Source organism: Daphnia pulicaria, chromosome 12 (genome assembly GCF_021234035.1).
Source record: "Daphnia pulicaria isolate SC F1-1A chromosome 12, SC_F0-13Bv2, whole genome shotgun sequence".
NCBI classification, from domain to species: Eukaryota; Metazoa; Arthropoda; class Branchiopoda; order Diplostraca; family Daphniidae; genus Daphnia; species Daphnia pulicaria.
In genome coordinates, this window is record NC_060924.1 from 2,106,800 (window position 1) to 2,125,290 (window position 18,491).

At 37.5% G+C, this 18,491-nt stretch overlaps 4 protein-coding genes, 1 non-coding gene and 1 pseudogene across 11 annotated transcripts in view; 2 read left to right on the forward strand and 4 right to left on the reverse strand.

Moving 5' to 3' along the window:
- Nucleotides 1-681: 681 nt before the first annotated feature.
- Nucleotides 682-904, forward strand: LOC124316772. The gene has a single exon (XR_006911967.1). It is a non-coding gene; the product is annotated as a small nucleolar RNA U3 (small nucleolar RNA).
- Nucleotides 905-3,136: 2,232 nt separating this feature from the next.
- LOC124316531 (tRNA (guanine(10)-N2)-methyltransferase homolog) lies at nt 3,137-7,721 on the forward strand. Of its 3 annotated transcripts, XM_046782531.1 has the most exons (6): nt 3,137-3,286; nt 6,700-6,838; nt 6,907-7,102; nt 7,167-7,293; nt 7,356-7,562; nt 7,636-7,721. In XM_046782531.1, exons 1-5 carry the CDS (start codon nt 3,239-3,241, stop codon nt 7,521-7,523), a joined length of 678 nt encoding a protein of 225 aa, XP_046638487.1. In that variant the 5' UTR covers nt 3,137-3,238; the 3' UTR covers nt 7,524-7,562; nt 7,636-7,721. The 3 variants fall into 3 exon arrangements, with proteins under 3 accessions (XP_046638487.1, XP_046638486.1, XP_046638488.1); XM_046782530.1 differs by lacking the exon at nt 7,636-7,721 and having other exon boundaries at nt 3,138-3,286; nt 7,356-7,571; XM_046782532.1 differs by lacking the exons at nt 3,137-3,286; nt 7,636-7,721 and adding an exon at nt 6,023-6,064 and having other exon boundaries at nt 7,356-7,571.
- LOC124316136 (sporulation-specific protein 15-like) overlaps nt 3,957-18,491 on the reverse strand; it is a 610,960-nt gene continuing 596,425 nt past the window's right edge. The window contains exon 14 of the mRNA XM_046781891.1: nt 3,957-4,469. The gene's annotated coding sequence lies outside the window, so the exon portion shown is untranslated. The remainder of the gene's footprint in view (nt 4,470-18,491) is intronic.
- LOC124316417 lies at nt 4,257-5,673 on the reverse strand. Its single transcript, XM_046782350.1, has 3 exons — nt 5,434-5,673; nt 5,025-5,364; nt 4,257-4,960 (listed from the first exon to the last, which is right to left on the reverse strand). Exons 1-3 carry the CDS (start codon nt 5,626-5,628, stop codon nt 4,482-4,484), a joined length of 1,014 nt encoding a protein of 337 aa, XP_046638306.1. The 5' UTR covers nt 5,629-5,673; the 3' UTR covers nt 4,257-4,481.
- LOC124316537 lies at nt 10,259-12,269 on the reverse strand (annotated as a pseudogene).
- LOC124316290 (tRNA (guanine(10)-N2)-methyltransferase homolog) lies at nt 14,245-18,467 on the reverse strand. 5 transcript variants are annotated; one of them, XM_046782145.1, is made up of 14 exons: nt 18,294-18,467; nt 18,166-18,231; nt 17,862-18,104; nt 17,666-17,800; nt 17,437-17,593; nt 17,133-17,378; nt 16,869-17,064; nt 16,678-16,804; nt 16,409-16,615; nt 15,643-16,335; nt 14,988-15,079; nt 14,794-14,870; nt 14,423-14,573; nt 14,245-14,351 (listed from the first exon to the last, which is right to left on the reverse strand). In XM_046782145.1, exons 1-9 carry the CDS (start codon nt 18,363-18,365, stop codon nt 16,448-16,450), a joined length of 1,410 nt encoding a protein of 469 aa, XP_046638101.1. In that variant the 5' UTR covers nt 18,366-18,467; the 3' UTR covers nt 14,245-14,351; nt 14,423-14,573; nt 14,794-14,870; nt 14,988-15,079; nt 15,643-16,335; nt 16,409-16,447. The 5 variants fall into 5 exon arrangements, with proteins under 5 accessions (XP_046638101.1, XP_046638100.1, XP_046638099.1 ...); XM_046782144.1 differs by having other exon boundaries at nt 15,643-16,312; nt 16,377-16,615; XM_046782143.1 differs by having other exon boundaries at nt 15,643-16,615.

Here is an 18,491-nt window from a genome sequence, read left to right on the forward strand (position 1 = left end):
AACACCGAGGAAGGTTAAGCTGCGCAATGTATTGATTGACTTTTTTTTTTAATGGGAAACTACTAAACACACGCAGTTGAAATGATGTCCTTGTTGCTTTGCGAAACGTGAGGACATTCTATCGCGAGCTACCCATTTGAATAGTTGGAATTTCGAGGTTAACTTTCTATGGCGGGTCGTGTTGGGTAATGAACAATGACGACAGAGTAATGAGACAAATCATTATATATGCAAACTTTTGCGCAATTGAATCTTACGTGTCGGATTTTATGATGTTATCTTGTAATTTTTTTCTTGTATATTATACCAACTGTGAACACAAATTTTGGAATGTTTGTTTGGGAGAGTGCGTCGCCACCTGGCGGGATCTGTTAATACCCTATCGTCTTGCCGACTTGCCGTGACGTGCAAGAATATCGCTTTCAGCCTTTTCCTCACATCTGTTTTCTTTAATTAAAAAAAGTTTTAGTTTATTTTATTTTCAACAGATTTTAAAGCAATGTTCGTGAATTGTATCAAATGAGCACTTTTGCCCAATAGCAATACTAACTTATGAAACGAACAAAATTATTTATTATCCTAACGATGGTGTGTTATCCGCATTTGAGTACTGGTAGAAACGCCACTGGCAGTTGGTTTTTATAAACGGTACAAATACTAGGCTGAAACCATTGGAAAATTAAGATCATACTTCACAGGATCATTTCTGTAGTATATCTTGACTTGTTTCCCACCAGAAACTTGTCTCCTTTCCACCCACGATGACGAGTAATGACGCTGGCTTCTGAGCGCGAAGCAGGCCGTGAGTGTAACCACTTCGGTGGTATCTACTCTCGGCCATTGATGACCGTTTCCGGCACTTCCTTGTGAGGTGCTGGAAGGAAATCAGCGTGTTCAGAGTGGTGGATTTTTATTTAAATAGTAAAAGTAAATTGTAAACGAAGTAAAAATAACAATAGTACAAACCAATAAGTGTAAGTAAAACTTAAAGAATGTCAGTGTCTAATGTGATTGAGAAATCGATGAAGATAGATATTGCTAACGATGACTGTTAGTTACATATCAATAGAAGAAAATCAACATCCTCGTCATCCTATCATCATTCTATCGTCCCGTCAAATCTCTACGAATCGCCATGCAAAAAAATTACCGGTTCGTTTACAAAATTTTTATTCGCTTTTTAAATTAGGGGTGGACGATATCCAGGCCGTCACGTGGGCCTGAAATGTTAAAAAAAAGAGTGGCGCTTGAATACCAGCATTGTTTCCTGAACCAGCGCCACCACATGTGAATATGAACTATGAAGTCATTTACTCATTTATCTTCAGACGTCAGACGTCAGCCTACTAGCCTAGTCTCTATTACTTTAACTTAAAAGCCGGCAGAAATCCTTTTAAGTTTTAGCATGGTTTTAACCTAACTTCTTTCTTGTGCTTACTTAAAAAATATATTAGTGATGCCACTGTGCTGATTAAATAATTAGTTACGTAATTTTCCATCAATTTTCAGCATGAGCGCATGACTAATTAGAAGGTTAGTGTCGTCTGATTTTGATTTGTTTACTTGTCTTGTGAACTCCGTGGTGTCGACTGTCGAGGTTCTCCCTGCTCTCCAATGCTGTTTGGTAGGTAAATTAAACTAAGATTACAAATAGAATGATTATGTAAGCTCAAATAGAAGAGTTAATAAATCCTCCGTGGTTAAACCTATTCCAAATTTTGTGAAGTGTTGATTCCTGACAAGGATTTATCATGTAAGCCCCCTGTTGAAGCATGTCAGTAGGCCCAGTTTGTTTGCACTATGTAACCTTTTCTTTATGCAGATTTTATGCCTGAACCAACCATCGTAACAACACAAGATTCAAGATTTGCTTGTCATGATATTGACCTGCCGTCAGCAACAATCTTAGTAGTATCATCACCTGGGTATAATGATTTTCGTTATTTTATTAAGTCTGTGAGCTAGATATTAAAGTGATGCATGAATTGTACAAATGTAGCACATGGAACCTTAAATTCTGCTGTTTATAAACAGTTAGTGTTTACCAACTGTTTCATTTTCCAATTTTTTCTTGTTGTATCTGTAAATATTTGTCGTAACCCATTTTTTATTTTTTATTTAGATACACAGCATCCCTTTTGATTGGAGAAACTATTAACGATTTCAGTCGAGGTACGGATCTCTTCTTCCCCTTTCGTTAAATTCCCTCTGTCCTCGTGTACGCCCATGTGAGTGTGGGTGTATTCACGAGTCTGAGGCTCTTTTTCCCAACCCGCCTGGTGGATTCAACTTTGATGGATGAAGCACCTGTGGATGCCAGGCCATATTTCCCAGGCATAAAGGTAGGAAAAAAATTTATCTCTATTGTTCCTTTTTGAGTATTTGGTGGCGATGATTATCGATCGCTACTTATAGTACGGAGTACGATTATTCCTAAGCTAGGCTGCGGTTGACTCAAACTGTTTCTCATCGCCATTTTGGTTTTCCTCAGTTAGGGCTCATTTATAAATATTTCATTTGTAGGAATAACGACTGCTGATCAGTGTTGGTGTCCAGGCTCAAGGCTCTGCCTGATATCCCCTCCATGCTGTTTGGCAGGTAAATTAAAGTAGAGAATACAAATGCAATGATTTCGAGGGCTTGAACAGAAAAGTTAAACCTGTTCAAACTTGTGAAATGTCATATTTCCTGACTGGCATTTATCATGTAAGCCACCTGTCGATGCTTGGCAGTTTGTTTGCAGTGCGTAAACTTTTCCTTTGTGCAGATTTGAGGCCAGCCATCGTAATCACAAGATATTTAAGTTTTATTTTTGTTGGCATTTACCCTGTCCTCAGTATCGTCACTAGGATAATGCCTTTTGGTTAATACTTTTATTCCTGCCACCTGTTAGAGATTTTTATGTTGCAGGACCTGCGTGAGTGCAGTGTATTAACATGGACACACGTTACATTCTCCCATTTATTAAAAAATTCAGGTTTACCCACTGCCTCATTTTCTGCTTGTCCTTACTTGTTTTTATCTGTCTAAATATTTTTCGTAACCCATTTTTAATTTTTCAATTAGATAAACAGCATCCAGTTAGATTGGAGAAACTACCGATGTCGGTAGAACTTACGGATCTCTTCTTTCCCTTTCGTCAAATCTAGTCTGTCCTCGTGTACGCATGTGAGTGTGGGTGTATTCACGAGGAACCCCTTTCTCCTATTCCGCCTGATGTAATTCAACTTATCAGCGGATGGATGGAGCACTTGTGGATGCCTGGCCGAATTTCCCAGGCATAAAGGTAGGAAAAACATCTATCTCCATTCTTCCCTTTTGTCTATTTGGTGGCGTTGATCTATCAATCGCTACGTATTTTCGGAGAACGATTATTCCTGAGCTAGGCTGCGGTTGAATGGAACTGTTTCTCATCGCCGTTTTTGTTTTTCTCAGTTAGGGCTCATTGATAAATATCTCATATGTAGGAACGAGTGAACGACTGTATAGATTAGGCCCGTTTTTTACCTCACAACTCAGCACTGACAGTAAATGTCGATAGGAGGTTACAATAACAATTTTTGTTTTGAATTCTTTTTCGTAGCATATTAACAACCATTCAGCAGTTGACGTTGACATTGACATCAACGTAACGTATAAAATCATCACTATTGAGTATCAAACGATCGTGAATGGCCGACCCTGGCACTTGGCATTCATCACCTGACATTAAAGATCAGCAAACGAACGTCATCAAAGTAAGAATCGTCGTTAAATCAACTAAACATGACATGGTTCAATTCAAATGTTGGTCTCCCAACATCTTGGTCTTTCGAAATTGACAGTTTTCGTCTTCGTTTTTTATAACGCGTCGGCGTGTCCGTCCTTTCCTTGCAGGCATTTACAGTAAAATTCACATTAAAAAAAATTTAAGCCTTTTAATTTATATATATATATAAAACAACTTTTGTCAGAGCTATAGAATGCTTTTGTATTAAGATGCGGGAAATAGAAGCGATTCAGCGTTAATTTTATTTGATGTTAAGCTGCGATGGGCAATCAAATTCAAATTTGTTTTTCATTTGTCCTTTATTTTCCCCATAGATGCGTGAATTTGCACAACTATAATAAGAATATAACTATGAAAAGATTTTGAAAAAATTCCAAACCATTAACGAATTAGAAGCGAATGAATTTTCTCCAATTTGTTGTCCACTTGCATTGTGTAAATCACGCAATCAAAATTGGTTTTTTGTTTGTAAGGTCTAGAGTTTTACAGATAGAAACTTGACAATTGGTGTGTGTATTCCGTAAGTCTAGTTGCATAAACAGTTCGATTTCTGTAAAGAAATGCCCACCCCTTAACGAGTTGAAATCAAAATAATTTTCTTCTCTCTCTCTCTCCCCCTTTAAATTCCCTCTCTCTCCCCCTTCTCCCCCCTCCCCAAAATTGCGTGTCGACATTAAACAAAAATGTTTGGGTCGAAAATGTTTCATGAACCTCAAAGGGCCGCCACAATTTCCTCCTCCAACATGAAACCCGTGAAATGGGTCCGGTGGATGCCGCTGTCATACAAAGACGAGTCTGAACCAGCAGAATAAGTAATCGTCACCCAGAGTTGATCGTCTTTTTTCAAGTTCAGCGTCGACTGGAGGGACAACGGACTATATTGAAGAACGGGGGGGTTATTCTCGTAAACATGACTCGACCCGATTCGATTCCCGTTCAAATAAAGTTCAGAATAAAAATCTACAGCAGATGAAGAAGAAAGACGCGCCACTCCCGCGAAAGAGAAAAAATAAATTCCCGGCCGCGGTGCCGTGAATTTCCCCGATGTCAAATTCATGGCGTTTCCTTCGTTCACTACCGCCAACTGGAACGGAATCGGAGTGAATTCGTCGGAAAATGAAGAATTTCTCTGGACGTAGAAATGGACGGGCGCCGATTTGACGTCGGCGTATCCTATCCATTTTTGAAAACCTTTTCATCAATTTAGAATTAAAACATTGAAAATTGCAACTAAATAACGTGAAATGTGATTTACCCGCATCGTCAGGAAGTTTAGTGAAATCGCAGAAAACGGATTCCATTTTCGCCGATCCCATGACAGAATAAATTCCGCTAAGGGTATGGCCAATCAGCGCCAGATCCCCGCATGAAGACGGCAGTCCGTTGATGGAAACAGTTGATTGATTATTGCCAATTGGACGAACAGAGTCGGTCGATGCTGCTGCTCTGCGTTCATTTTTCTCTCGTAAAAGGGAAGTTAAAAGCGAATCTTGTTGTTCAACTTTGGTCTCCAGTTTTCCAATTTTGACTTCTAGTTGGACATTTTTGGCCTCTAATTGAATTACTTTCAATGCCAAATCTTGTCTTAGTTTATTCTGTCATAGAAAAGCAAAAGTGTTTTTACCCACAGTGAAACTCTGAATTAAACTAAACCGTAGACTTACATTTAGTTTGAGTTGCGCCTCCAGTTGCGTCACTTTTGTTTCAAGTTGAGCATTTTTAGCTTCAATTTTGGCTTCTAGTCTCACTTCCAATTCTTGCAGTTTGTCTTCCAAGAAAAATGTGGTAAGAGCAGAGGAACAAATTGTCTCGCAACTCAAAATTAACATCAGACCAAAAAAGACTGTCAAACGAGCCATTTTTTCTCGATTTTCTTTGTAACAAAAGCGACACGTAACAATCGACAAAATGAAACTTTCTAGTTTAAATACCTTAAGTGCGGTGTTATCAATCGCCTATCTTGCAACGAGTCAATAAAAGATAACTACCGACACTTTTGATTCGAAATTTGGTTTTTATGTTTGAGCAACATGTTTATTTTATGATGACTCAAATAGTTACGTCACTATTATAATCCAATTATTCCGTTAAGTTTAGTTGAATCTATAGGTTCTTTTGAGAGAAAATAGTTTTTCTTTGGACAACCATTATTCTGCTTTATCTTCGATGCGTGATGGCTCATCACTGATTGATTGGTTGTCATGACGCCGCTTTTCATGACTCACCTGATTAAAACTGCCCATTTTTCGTCAGTTTTTAGTTCAACAGATGAAAACCAATAGCAAAACAATTTCGGTGAGTGAGAATAAAGAATATGCCATTATTTAGTTGTTCGCAATTTGTTATAATGAACCAATTCCAACTGGACGTGCGTTTCAATTTATACAGTTGGACCCGTTCTTGCGTTCAACTTAAAGGTTGCACTTGACAGATTGTGATACTGTTTTTCCGTCTTTGTGTTAATATAATAATCCCTGTCGAAAGGAGATAAGTTTTCGATTATAATTTTGAATGTCAGTCTACATAATCATGGCCTAGTATTATTTGTTTTATACGTGGCTATGGACAGTCTATACCGTTTATTCTAGGCGTGGCTATCCCAATTCCCTCTAGGCATATCCAATTTAGAGATGGCCATGCAAGCATTTTTTTTTTATATTCTAAATTGATCTTTCTAAAAATCCTCATCTCAAACCTGAATCCTGACGAATGTAATTTTTGTTTGGTCTTTTAATCCAAATATATCTTATAATTTTTGTGGTGTGGGGGGAGGACGTAGCTGTAGCATTTTTATCACTTTCTTCCACTTTACAATTTATTTGCTTTCTGCAAAGTTCGTGTTAATGGGAATGTGTCTATAGATAACATAATAGATGGTACTGTAGATGAAATTGCCTATAGCTTTTCTTTGTTATTTTGATTTATGTAAGAAACGCCAGCCAAATGAAGACATCAAGGGAAACCTAAAGACTTATAACCTTTTTTCACGCTATTTGGACGTCTTTGTGGGTGACGCATCAACGCCCGTTTGGAGGTCGAATTTCCGTTTCGACTCCATCATAACCGATCGTAAGAAAATGTTTAGGCTTTCCCTGAAGATTTTCCTTTATGATTCAAATTGGCGAAATTCTCTACAGCTCCTTATGGAATTCGTGAATCAACCTATAAAGTGGGTAGCAAGAAAATCGCCCCTATTCCGGATGAGATGCTGTCGACACATTTTCCTTCTAAAACTCAGTACGGTTTAGGCGACATCTATAAAGATCTTCTTAATTTTGCCGCCAATAGTCTCAAACTGCATGGCCGACTGGTTTTTTGGATTCCAATCATACGGTAAGGTTTTCTAGCTTGGCTTTTAATAATTTGTCATATTGATTCGCAATTACTTCTTTGATAGAATGGAGTATGATCCAGACCTCCTACCTGAACATCCTTGTTTGGAAACTATAGCCAACAGTGAGCAGATCCTAAATTTGCATTCCAGCCGTCGATTAATAACTATGCAAAAGATTATGGAACCAAAGGTAAAATTCTGGCATAACTACACATGTAATTGAATGCACATTAATTATACGTTTATGAACAGGAGGCTGAAGATTCAGCAATAATCCACAACCTGCAGTACACATTTCGACACAAGTTCTTCAATACCAGCGAAATCAAAGGACATGGAAAGGAAGACGAAAGTGCGCGAAATCTAACGAAAAGAAGCAAACGGGGAAACGGAATAGCAAAATTGCCATGTGATAAGTAACCTAACAGTTTTTTAATATGCAATACAATACACAAGTGGGTAAGTGCATCGACCCGTCCTTTTTTAATTCAGTAAGTTATTATTATTTTCAAAGCGTCATCTTCTTGGGCAGTCTAACATCGCCGACTTTGATAGGCGAAATGAAATCACAGAAAATGTTTTCGGCTTGAAATTGTGGAGAACTAAGTTCTAAAAGGTTGGAAATGAAAACTGAAAAGATGTAACTAGAAAAGAAAAGGCTACTGTTGAAACCTGTCATCAACGAGAGAAAGAATTTTATGTTTAGTGTGACAGTTATAGCCGGTTATAGCATGGTTATAGTATATCTTTTTTATCGGAAGTATTTAAAAATTTGAAAAAAAGCTTGATAACTTAAAAGACGGAGGGCTGTTCAAACAACGTAAAAAAAAATTTCGTAGAAATATATGCTCAGTTGCTCACAGAGGACTATGATCCATCACTTCGGCCAATGCTACCGGCATCGAAGACCAAATGAACTTTGTCACAGTGCAGCACTCGCAGAAGAAAGAATTTTTCTGTATCTGTCGCTAACCGTACGATTATTCCGAGTTGCATGCATGGTCACTGTCTCGGCGTTCTGTATGAGTCGATCGAAAGTACACGTTATTTACACATGTCCCATTTGTGAACGTATACGCGTATACGTTAATTACTTTGTTTCAGGAATGCCCCACCAGGTGTCACTGCAGTTTAACAACAACAATGGCTGCCATTCTCCACATTGATTAGTGCCTGTTAGTGCTTAGTGGTCTGTCTTTCATGTTTCGATGCAGTATTATATCAGGTGAACATTTTTAAAATATTTGTTTGGCGTTCGTTGCCTTGTAGATTCTCTGAAAGTCGTGCTGGTATTTTAATATAGTGTGTCCAGTTAAAGCGTGGTTAAATCGTTGAAACAACTGAACCTGAAGAAAAGAAGAATGCAAGTCATCTTGCGTCTTTTAACATATTTGTAGATCAAGAACTTGAATTGAATGATATTTTCTCCTGCTGTATCAGTTGTAAAAATATTGAAATAGCGAGTCATGCCGGTGCTGCCAGCATATTTGAAGTTCACTCAGTTCAAGTGAGTGCTAAGTGTTTACCAGAAGAAAAGTGACATGTAGTTTCCTATATATTGTTTTCTGCCTAGTCGAATAATACTCTGCATTTGTATTTCTTCTACATCTATTTCCACATGAGTGTTTGATTTTTTAACTGTGAAAAATCTGTGTGAGAGGAGAATTGAATGATTGAGGCTGTGTAAAGTCTTCTTTCTTCTGTATTCTATTAGCAGTTGTAAACAAAGTTAATAAGAGTGAGACAAATGCAAAATATCTAACCTTGATGTTTTTCATCAAATTACAGGAGGAAACCTGAAAGTTGTGCAGCCTATCGTCGACTATTTTGTTCCAAATCATTGTATTCAGACTACTGATTGTGCCATCAAAATTATACTGGTATCAACCAACACTAGCTTTATTACAGTATTGCTGAAACATGTATTCTTGAATTCTTTGTCTCATCTTTTATTAGAATTCATCATAATTATCTGCTGTTTGTATTGGATTTTCTAGATCACCAACCCCAGCACGGACCAGTCTATCATTCCATCTTCTAGAGAACCTTGGGTAACTGATTGATGGTTTCATGTGTAAGTATACTTGTCATGTCACTGAACTTTCTTCGGTGCAGTCTAATATGTATTTTAAGTATTGATCTGACTTCTCTTGAGGTCTATCTAAAATTCAAGAGATGATTTTGAGTGTAAACTGATGTTTAATTACTGTTTAATTATTCTTTTAGATCATAGACGTCAAGCACATTGATGAAACAAATTATAAATAACGTGACTTATTTTTTTTAATTTACAGGTTTCTAAATTGACATTACAGACTTGATGTGAAGTCATGTCCTTTCAAGAAAAAGGACAAGGGCTTAGTCAACAAGATTCATTGTTTTCTAACTCGTCTCGTTCCGTTGAATCTCCCCTTTACTTCCTTACACAGGCCCTCTTGTTTGGAGGTATTGCTTTCTGTTGCTACATCTTGTTTGAATATTACTTTCATCCAAATAAATGTTCATTCTGATTACAGGGTAATTCCTTCGTGAACTTCATCCATTGCTGAAAACCAACGAGATCATGCTGTAATTCAAGACCGATAATTTGTCTAGTTAGCTAAATTACAAGTGCATATCTGGGCTCCCTTCTTTTCTGTGGCCCCGTTTCCCTAACTAACCACTAACCAACGCCCGCCGGTGGTCACTCACCCGCTGTGAAACCAGGAGGAGGGGAGGGCTCTGGTCGAACGGGGACTTGGAAGGCGCATGATCCGATGAAAACTTTTGGAGGGTCATGAGTCTAACCCGGAAGCCTAGTATGACTACATCTCCCCGGTAAAACTTGCCTCGTACTTCTCTCTTCTTCTCGGTCCAGATAAATATCTCTGGGGGCCGTAGACATATCCTATAACAGCATGTGCGAGTTAAAACAATGCATCCACTACCCAATGAAACAAATAGCCATGGTTTATTTTTTGTGGAAATCTCCGTAAGTCAAGTTACAAAGACGATGCAGATTTCCGCAAAACTAATCTTTTGCCTCAAAACTTGCTTTTTGTCTCATTGCCGCAGCGGTGGTGGCGGGTTGCGTTTAAACTCGTGCAGAAGGTAACCGCCTTGAACCGGACGCTCTGTTTATTGAATTTTTTGAACGTTTTAAAAAGAAAATAAAATTAGTTAATAAAGTGTATTTATTTTGTTTATTACATTACATGGTTAAGGTTAAGCATTGGTTTATAGGGTTAAGGGTATAGATTTAAGGGTCGGTAGGTGTATGTTTTCGCGGTTTGAAGGATTGGAATATGTTTGTGGGGTTTGGAGATTAATTGGTAGGGATACATTTGTAGGGTTATAGATTAACTGCATTTTTATCCAAACTTGAAAAATCCCCCCTCCAACATCCACCACTTTCCTTTCCCAACCCCAAAAACATGTTTATTATTTGTTTGACATGAACATCCCATATTTGTTTTTGTTGCTTCTGAACTTATAAACGGTAAACTGCAATAGTCACGATGACAATTTAACAAAATATGATGCAACTTCGGTAACTCAACACCAGCACCAAGGAACGGCCAATTGAACTTGATGTAGAAAATTCTTTCACCAGAATAGGCTTCAACAACGTGCCACATCAGACAGCAACAACGCGAACATAAAACACTAAACCTATAACCAGAATGAAATGAATTAATATACATGAATAAATGTCACTTTACGTTATTTACAAGAGTTAAAGCCCTCGGCTGGCTGCATCAAGTCCATGTGTACGTTGTGTACGTTGGGCAGCAACAAAGAAGCTCATACTTTTACCAGACTGATAATCCTATTTATTAAAAAAAAACTCAATTACTATCAACTATCAAGGAAACAATGTCTTAAATTACAAAAACAAAAATGACATAAGTTAAAGTAAACTATGCAAACACAATCCTTCAGATTAAAAGTTGCAAAAGAACCTACAGCTATCAAGCATTTACAAGGTAGACAACTGAAAATTCTACAACAAATAAGTTAAGAGATAGTCACCGACTAACTAAGTCTGTAGTCTCACAGTTAGAAAGTTGAACATATTTACCTGAATAGTTCTGAAGTGTTTCTTACAAAACATACAGCCGGTACAGGAAAAAGAGGAATTTATCCTTGGCATGGTTGTCCAATTTCAAAGAGCTCAATTTCACCTACACGAGGGGAAAAAAGAGTTACTTATAACAGGAAATCAAATGCGGTTTTGTTTTCTTCTTTTCATACCTGGAGTGTTACAATTCTGGCTCGGGCATCACTCAATGAGGGGAAAGAATTGAGGTAATCACTAGTTGTGATTGTGATGGGTAAACAATTTTCAATCTTTTCTTTGATATCCAACTCTTACAGCACTCTGTGCAGAACTCTACAAACAAATAATGGTTAAAGCTTTATTAAAATATCTTTTATACTGCCGGGTTCTCACTTTTCAATGTTTGGCAATGTCTCTCAAAAGCGGGTGGTGTCAAGTGAAGAAAGTTGGGGATCTTCATTAACTCTGCATTAGCAAATTTACCAGGTGGTGTTGCACACGGAACAACCTAGCCCTGATGCAAGGGCAGCAGGACGCTAGCTGGATGGAAAGACCTGGCAACGGGCCAAACTAGAGGGCCAGTCTTCATCAAAAGCGCGTTATGTTGAAACGTGAACTGCTGCTCTCTTGTATACTTTACGTCCGTAAGATCTCATATTCAACGACTTGTTTGCACTCAGATCCAGCGAACGGAATTCGTCTTCTCCTAATAAATTTTAACAGAAAGCCGGTTACAGCACATGCCATTCACGTGTAAATAATCTAATGATACTAAGCGTCTAAGCCCCAGTTTAAAAAGATGAAAGTTACCTTTCACATTTTGAATTTCTTCATTTTTACGAAATGATGTGGGATAATTAGAAATGGGTCTAATTGACACAAACTGCTGAAAATTACGGAAAACGCGAACAACAATTGCAGACATTTTATTCGACTTTTTTTTTACTCTCTTTTTAGCCAGCAGACTAAATTACAAGTTTCATCGCCATCTATGTTTCACATTTAAAACTGATAGTCTTCGCTACCTAAGACCACCGCCATTTTTGTCGAGCACTGATTGAAAGCGTTAGATAATCCGTGCGGCGTATTTTCTTTCCTGATCATTTTCTAATTTTCTTCCAAAAATGGTAATTCCTGTTTGGATTGTTAGATGTGACTGAATCTTAATTCTTTGTGTGTGAATTTAGTTATAAGTGTGGTAACCTAGCCTATAATTTCTACTTGGAAATTTCAGCTGATCATGTGGCCTACATTTTGCCAAGATGTCGTCTCTTTTTCCTGTACGTACCGGCTGTACGTTTTGTAAGAAACACTTCAGAACAAATCAGGTAAATATGTTCAACTTTCTAACTATGAGACTTAGTTAGTTGGTGACTATGTCTTAACTTATCTGTTGTAGAACTATAGTTGTCTACCTTGGGAAAGCTTAATCGCTAGCTGTAGGATCCTTTGCAACATTTATTTCAAAGGATTGTGTAGTTAATGTTTTTTTGTTTTTGTTTTTGTCATTTGATCTGCTGTGTCCTTGATAGTAATTGAGTTTTTTTTTTTTTATAAACAGTCTGGTAAAGTTTGAGCTTCGTTGTTGGTTGTTGCTGCCCAATGTACATATGGATTTGATGCAGCCAGCTGATAAAGGGTGTTCCTCTTGCTACCTGTAGGCTACTCCACTACTGCTGTGTGTTTTGTCAAATAGAGAAACATTAGAAACTGAAGTAATTATTTCAATCAACTTTCTAATTGTCTGGCTGATTCAAAAAGCTTGCTAACTGACACTGAGAGGTTTCATAGTTTAGCTATACTTGTTTCATTTTTTTATTATTATCGCGTGAGAATTTACTACTAGATAGTAATTGATTTTTTTAAAGCAGGGTTCACATCCAGTTAAAGTCATAGCTTCTCTTTCTTCTTTGTTGTAGTTTAAATCACACATTTTGTTTTTGTTTCAACAATAGCTATCAGATATTGTTTTCAGAATATTTGGTTTAACTGAAACCACAAAGTGTCATTAATTCTGTCTTCAGATGGAATTTCCATTGATGCTGAAGATTAATTCATTTCATTTTGGCTATAGGTTTAGTGTTTTATGTTCGCGTTGTTGCTGTCTGATGTGGCACGTTGTTGAAGCCTATTCTGGTGAAAGAATTTTCTACATCAAGTTCAATTGGCCGTTCCTTGGTGCTGGTGTTGAGTTACCGAAGTTGCATCATATTTTGTTAAATTGTCATCGTGACTATTGCAGTTTACCGTTTATAAGTTCAGAAGCAACAAAAACAAATATGGGATGTTCATGTCAAACAAATAATAAACATGTTTTTGGGGTTGGGAAAGGAAAGTGGTGGATGTTGGAGGGGGGATATTTCAAGTTTGGATAAAAATGCAGTTAATCTATAACCCTACAAATGTATCCCTACCAATTAATCTCCAAACCCCACAAACATATTCCAATCCTTCAAACCGCGAAAACATACACCTACCGACCCTTAAATCTATACCCTTAACCCTATAAACCAATGCTTAACCTTAACCATGTAATGTAATAAACAAAATAAATACACTTTATTAACTAATTTTATTTTCTTTTTAAAACGTTCAAAAAATTCAATAAACAGAGCGTCCGGTTCAAGGCGGTTACCTTCTGCACGAGTTTAAACGCAACCCGCCACCACCGCTGCGGCAATGAGACAAAAAGCAAGTTTTGAGGCAAAAGATTAGTTTTGCGGAAATCTGCATCGTCTTTGTAACTTGACTTACGGAGATTTCCACAAAAAATAAACCATGGCTATTTGTTTCATTGGGTAGTGGATGCATTGTTTTAACTCGCACATGCTGTTATAGGATATGTCTACGGCCCCCAGAGATATTTATCTGGACCGAGAAGAAGAGAGAAGTACGAGGCAAGTTTTACCGGGGAGATGTAGTCATACTAGGCTTCCGGGTTAGACTCATGACCCTCCAAAAGTTTTCATCGGATCATGCGCCTTCCAAGTCCCCGTTCGACCAGAGCCCTCCCCTCCTCCTGGTTTCACAGCGGGTGAGTGACCACCGGCGGGCGTTGGTTAGTGGTTAGTTAGGGAAACGGGGCCACAGAAAAGAAGGGAGCCCAGATATGCACTTGTAATTTAGCTAACTAGACAAATTATCGGTCTTGAATTACAGCATGATCTCGTTGGTTTTCAGCAATGGATGAAGTTCACGAAGGAATTACCCTGTAATCAGAATGAACATTTATTTGGATGAAAGTAATATTCAAACAAGATGTAGCAACAGAAAGCAATACCTCCAAACAAGAGGGCCTGTGTAAGGAAGTAAAGGGGAGATTCAACGGAACGAGACGAGTTAGAAAACAATGAATCTTGTTGACTAAGCCCTTGTCCTTTTTCTTGAAAGGACATGACTTCACATCAAGTCTGTAATGTCAATTTAGAAACCTGTAAATTAAAAAAAATAAGTCACGTTATTTATAATTTGTTTCATCAATGTGCTTGACGTCTATGATCTAAAAGAATAATTAAACAGTAATTAAACATCAGTTTACACTCAAAATCATCTCTTGAATTTTAGATAGACCTCAAGAGAAGTCAGATCAATACTTAAAATACATATTAGACTGCACCGAAGAAAGTTCAGTGACATGACAAGTATACTTACACATGAAACCATCAATCAGTTACCCAAGGTTCTCTAGAAGATGGAATGATAGACTGGTCCGTGCTGGGGTTGGTGATCTAGAAAATCCAATACAAACAGCAGATAATTATGATGAATTCTAATAAAAGATGAGACAAAGAATTCAAGAATACATGTTTCAGCAATACTGTAATAAAGCTAGTGTTGGTTGATACCAGTATAATTTTGATGGCACAATCAGTAGTCTGAATACAATGATTTGGAACAAAATAGTCGACGATAGGCTGCACAACTTTCAGGTTTCCTCCTGTAATTTGATGAAAAACATCAAGGTTAGATATTTTGCATTTGTCTCACTCTTATTAACTTTGTTTACAACTGCTAATAGAATACAGAAGAAAGAAGACTTTACACAGCCTCAATCATTCAATTCTCCTCTCACACAGATTTTTCACAGTTAAAAAATCAAACACTCATGTGGAAATAGATGTAGAAGAAATACAAATGCAGAGTATTATTCGACTAGGCAGAAAACAATATATAGGAAACTACATGTCACTTTTCTTCTGGTAAACACTTAGCACTCACTTGAACTGAGTGAACTTCAAATATGCTGGCAGCACCGGCATGACTCGCTATTTCAATATTTTTACAACTGATACAGCAGGAGAAAATATCATTCAATTCAAGTTCTTGATCTACAAATATGTTAAAAGACGCAAGATGACTTGCATTCTTCTTTTCTTCAGGTTCAGTTGTTTCAACGATTTAACCACGCTTTAACTGGACACACTATATTAAAATACCAGCACGACTTTCAGAGAATCTACAAGGCAACGAACGCCAAACAAATATTTTAAAAATGTTCACCTGATATAATACTGCATCGAAACATGAAAGACAGACCACTAAGCACTAACAGGCACTAATCAATGTGGAGAATGGCAGCCATTGTTGTTGTTAAACTGCAGTGACACCTGGTGGGGCATTCCTGAAACAAAGTAATTAACGTATACGCGTATACGTTCACAAATGGGACATGTGTAAATAACGTGTACTTTCGATCGACTCATACAGAACGCCGAGACAGTGACCATGCATGCAACTCGGAATAATCGTACGGTTAGCGACAGATACAGAAAAATTCTTTCTTCTGCGAGTGCTGCACTGTGACAAAGTTCATTTGGTCTTCGATGCCGGTAGCATTGGCCGAAGTGATGGATCATAGTCCTCTGTGAGCAACTGAGCATATATTTCTACGAAATTTTTTTTTACGTTGTTTGAACAGCCCTCCGTCTTTTAAGTTATCAAGCTTTTTTTCAAATTTTTAAATACTTCCGATAAAAAAGATATACTATAACCATGCTATAACCGGCTATAACTGTCACACTAAACATAAAATTCTTTCTCTCGTTGATGACAGGTTTCAACAGTAGCCTTTTCTTTTCTAGTTACATCTTTTCAGTTTTCATTTCCAACCTTTTAGAACTTAGTTCTCCACAATTTCAAGCCGAAAACATTTTCTGTGATTTCATTTCGCCTATCAAAGTCGGCGATGTTAGACTGCCCAAGAAGATGACGCTTTGAAAATAATAATAACTTACTGAATTAAAAAAGGACGGGTCGATGCACTTACCCACTTGTGTATTGTATTGCATATAAAAAAACTGTTAGGTTACTTATCACATGGCAATTTTGCTATTCCGTTTCCCCGTTTGCTTCTTTTCGTTAGATTTCGCGCACTTTCGTCTTCCTTTCCATGTCCTTTGATTTCGCTGGTATTGAAGAACTTGTGTCGAAATGTGTACTGCAGGTTGTGGATTATTGCTGAATCTTCAGCCTCCTGTTCATAAACGTATAATTAATGTGCATTCAATTACATGTGTAGTTATGCCAGAATTTTACCTTTGGTTCCATAATCTTTTGCATAGTTATTAATCGACGGCTGGAATGCAAATTTAGGATCTGCTCACTGTTGGCTATAGTTTCCAAACAAGGATGTTCAGGTAGGAGGTCTGGATCATACTCCATTCTATCAAAGAAGTAATTGCGAATCAATATGACAAATTATTAAAAGCCAAGCTAGAAAACCTTACCGTATGATTGGAATCCAAAAAACCAGTCGGCCATGCAGTTTGAGACTATTGGCGGCAAAATTAAGAAGATCTTTATAGATGTCGCCTAAACCGTACTGAGTTTTAGAAGGAAAATGTGTCGACAGCATCTCATCCGGAATAGGGGCGATTTTCTTGCTACCCACTTTATAGGTTGATTCACGAATTCCATAAGGAGCTGTAGAGAATTTCGCCAATTTGAATCATAAAGGAAAATCTTCAGGGAAAGCCTAAACATTTTCTTACGATCGGTTATGATGGAGTCGAAACGGAAATTCGACCTCCAAACGGGCGTTGATGCGTCACCCACAAAGACGTCCAAATAGCGTGAAAAAAGGTTATAAGTCTTTAGGTTTCCCTTGATGTCTTCATTTGGCTGGCGTTTCTTTTGGTGAGCTCTAGTTGGTTTCATTCTTCCGTGAATAGTGAGGTAATCTATATCCGTTCCGCAAACATAACCACCGAAATGAGCTGCTGCTACCAGAAGAGAACCTGAAATTTAAGACGTTTAGTTACTATGTTACATTTTTAAAAAATAGTAGTAAGCAACCTGTTCCAACAAACGGGTCAACAACTATATGGCCATTGTCAATTTGCGCGAGGTTTGCCATAATCATGGACAGTTGAGGATCCATGCTTGTGTTGCCAATAAAGTGCCGAGTTTTGAGAGAGTATTTGGCTACTGCTGTTCGTTCACTATCTGAAATCTGGAAACAGTAGAAAAAATATATTGATGATATTTGAGTAATACCACAAGAAATAGTAGTTGATTTCTTTACCCATCGGCCAAAAAAGTAATTAAAAGGATTCTCAGGAATACGTCCAGCGTCCAGCCCAAAGAATTCGTAATAATAATATGTAACGTCAGGGTTTTTCAAATTGGCAGATCCGAGAATTGGCAGGTAACTGAAAGACTGATAGACTGTTAATGTACTTTCATACAGTCAGATAATTTTATTTGTTTCAAAATCTTACCTCAATTTTTTGGATTTTTTCCTCTTGGCTTATTACTTTATTAAATATATCCACCACAACTTTGAATTTATTTTCCTTCTTAAAATAAGATGTGAACTCTGCAGGCAAGGTTTTTAACTGGTCATCAAGATGCTCTTTTGTTGTTGATTGTGCCCATAGCTCGATGATGGACCGGACAGTGACACATCTTTTCATAAGCTTCACTGCACAATCTTCACTTGGCATAGAAATCAGCATCCAAGGCTATAAAAAAAAGTCTGTGATATAATTAGTTGATAATTTACGAATATAAAGTTGTATTTACATTTTCTTCTGGTTTCTCGATCCACGTATGTGGAATTTTGTACATAGCTAAAACCGATTCAACTTCCTGAGGATTAAAACAAGTTATAATTAGAAACAAACTTAAAATCTTGAAAATTCATATCGTACAGGAATTCTGAATGACACATGTTCATTTGCACACCAAAGTAAATAAGACTTCCACATGTTTCGCGCTGCCATTTCGGACTACTTTTTTTTCAAATACAATCGTCTGCTTGGACCAATGCGCAGGAAACCAATTGAAGAAGTTGCGGTAGTTTTTTCCTACGCACTACGCAGGCACATGACATTTTTGAGAGAGAAAAA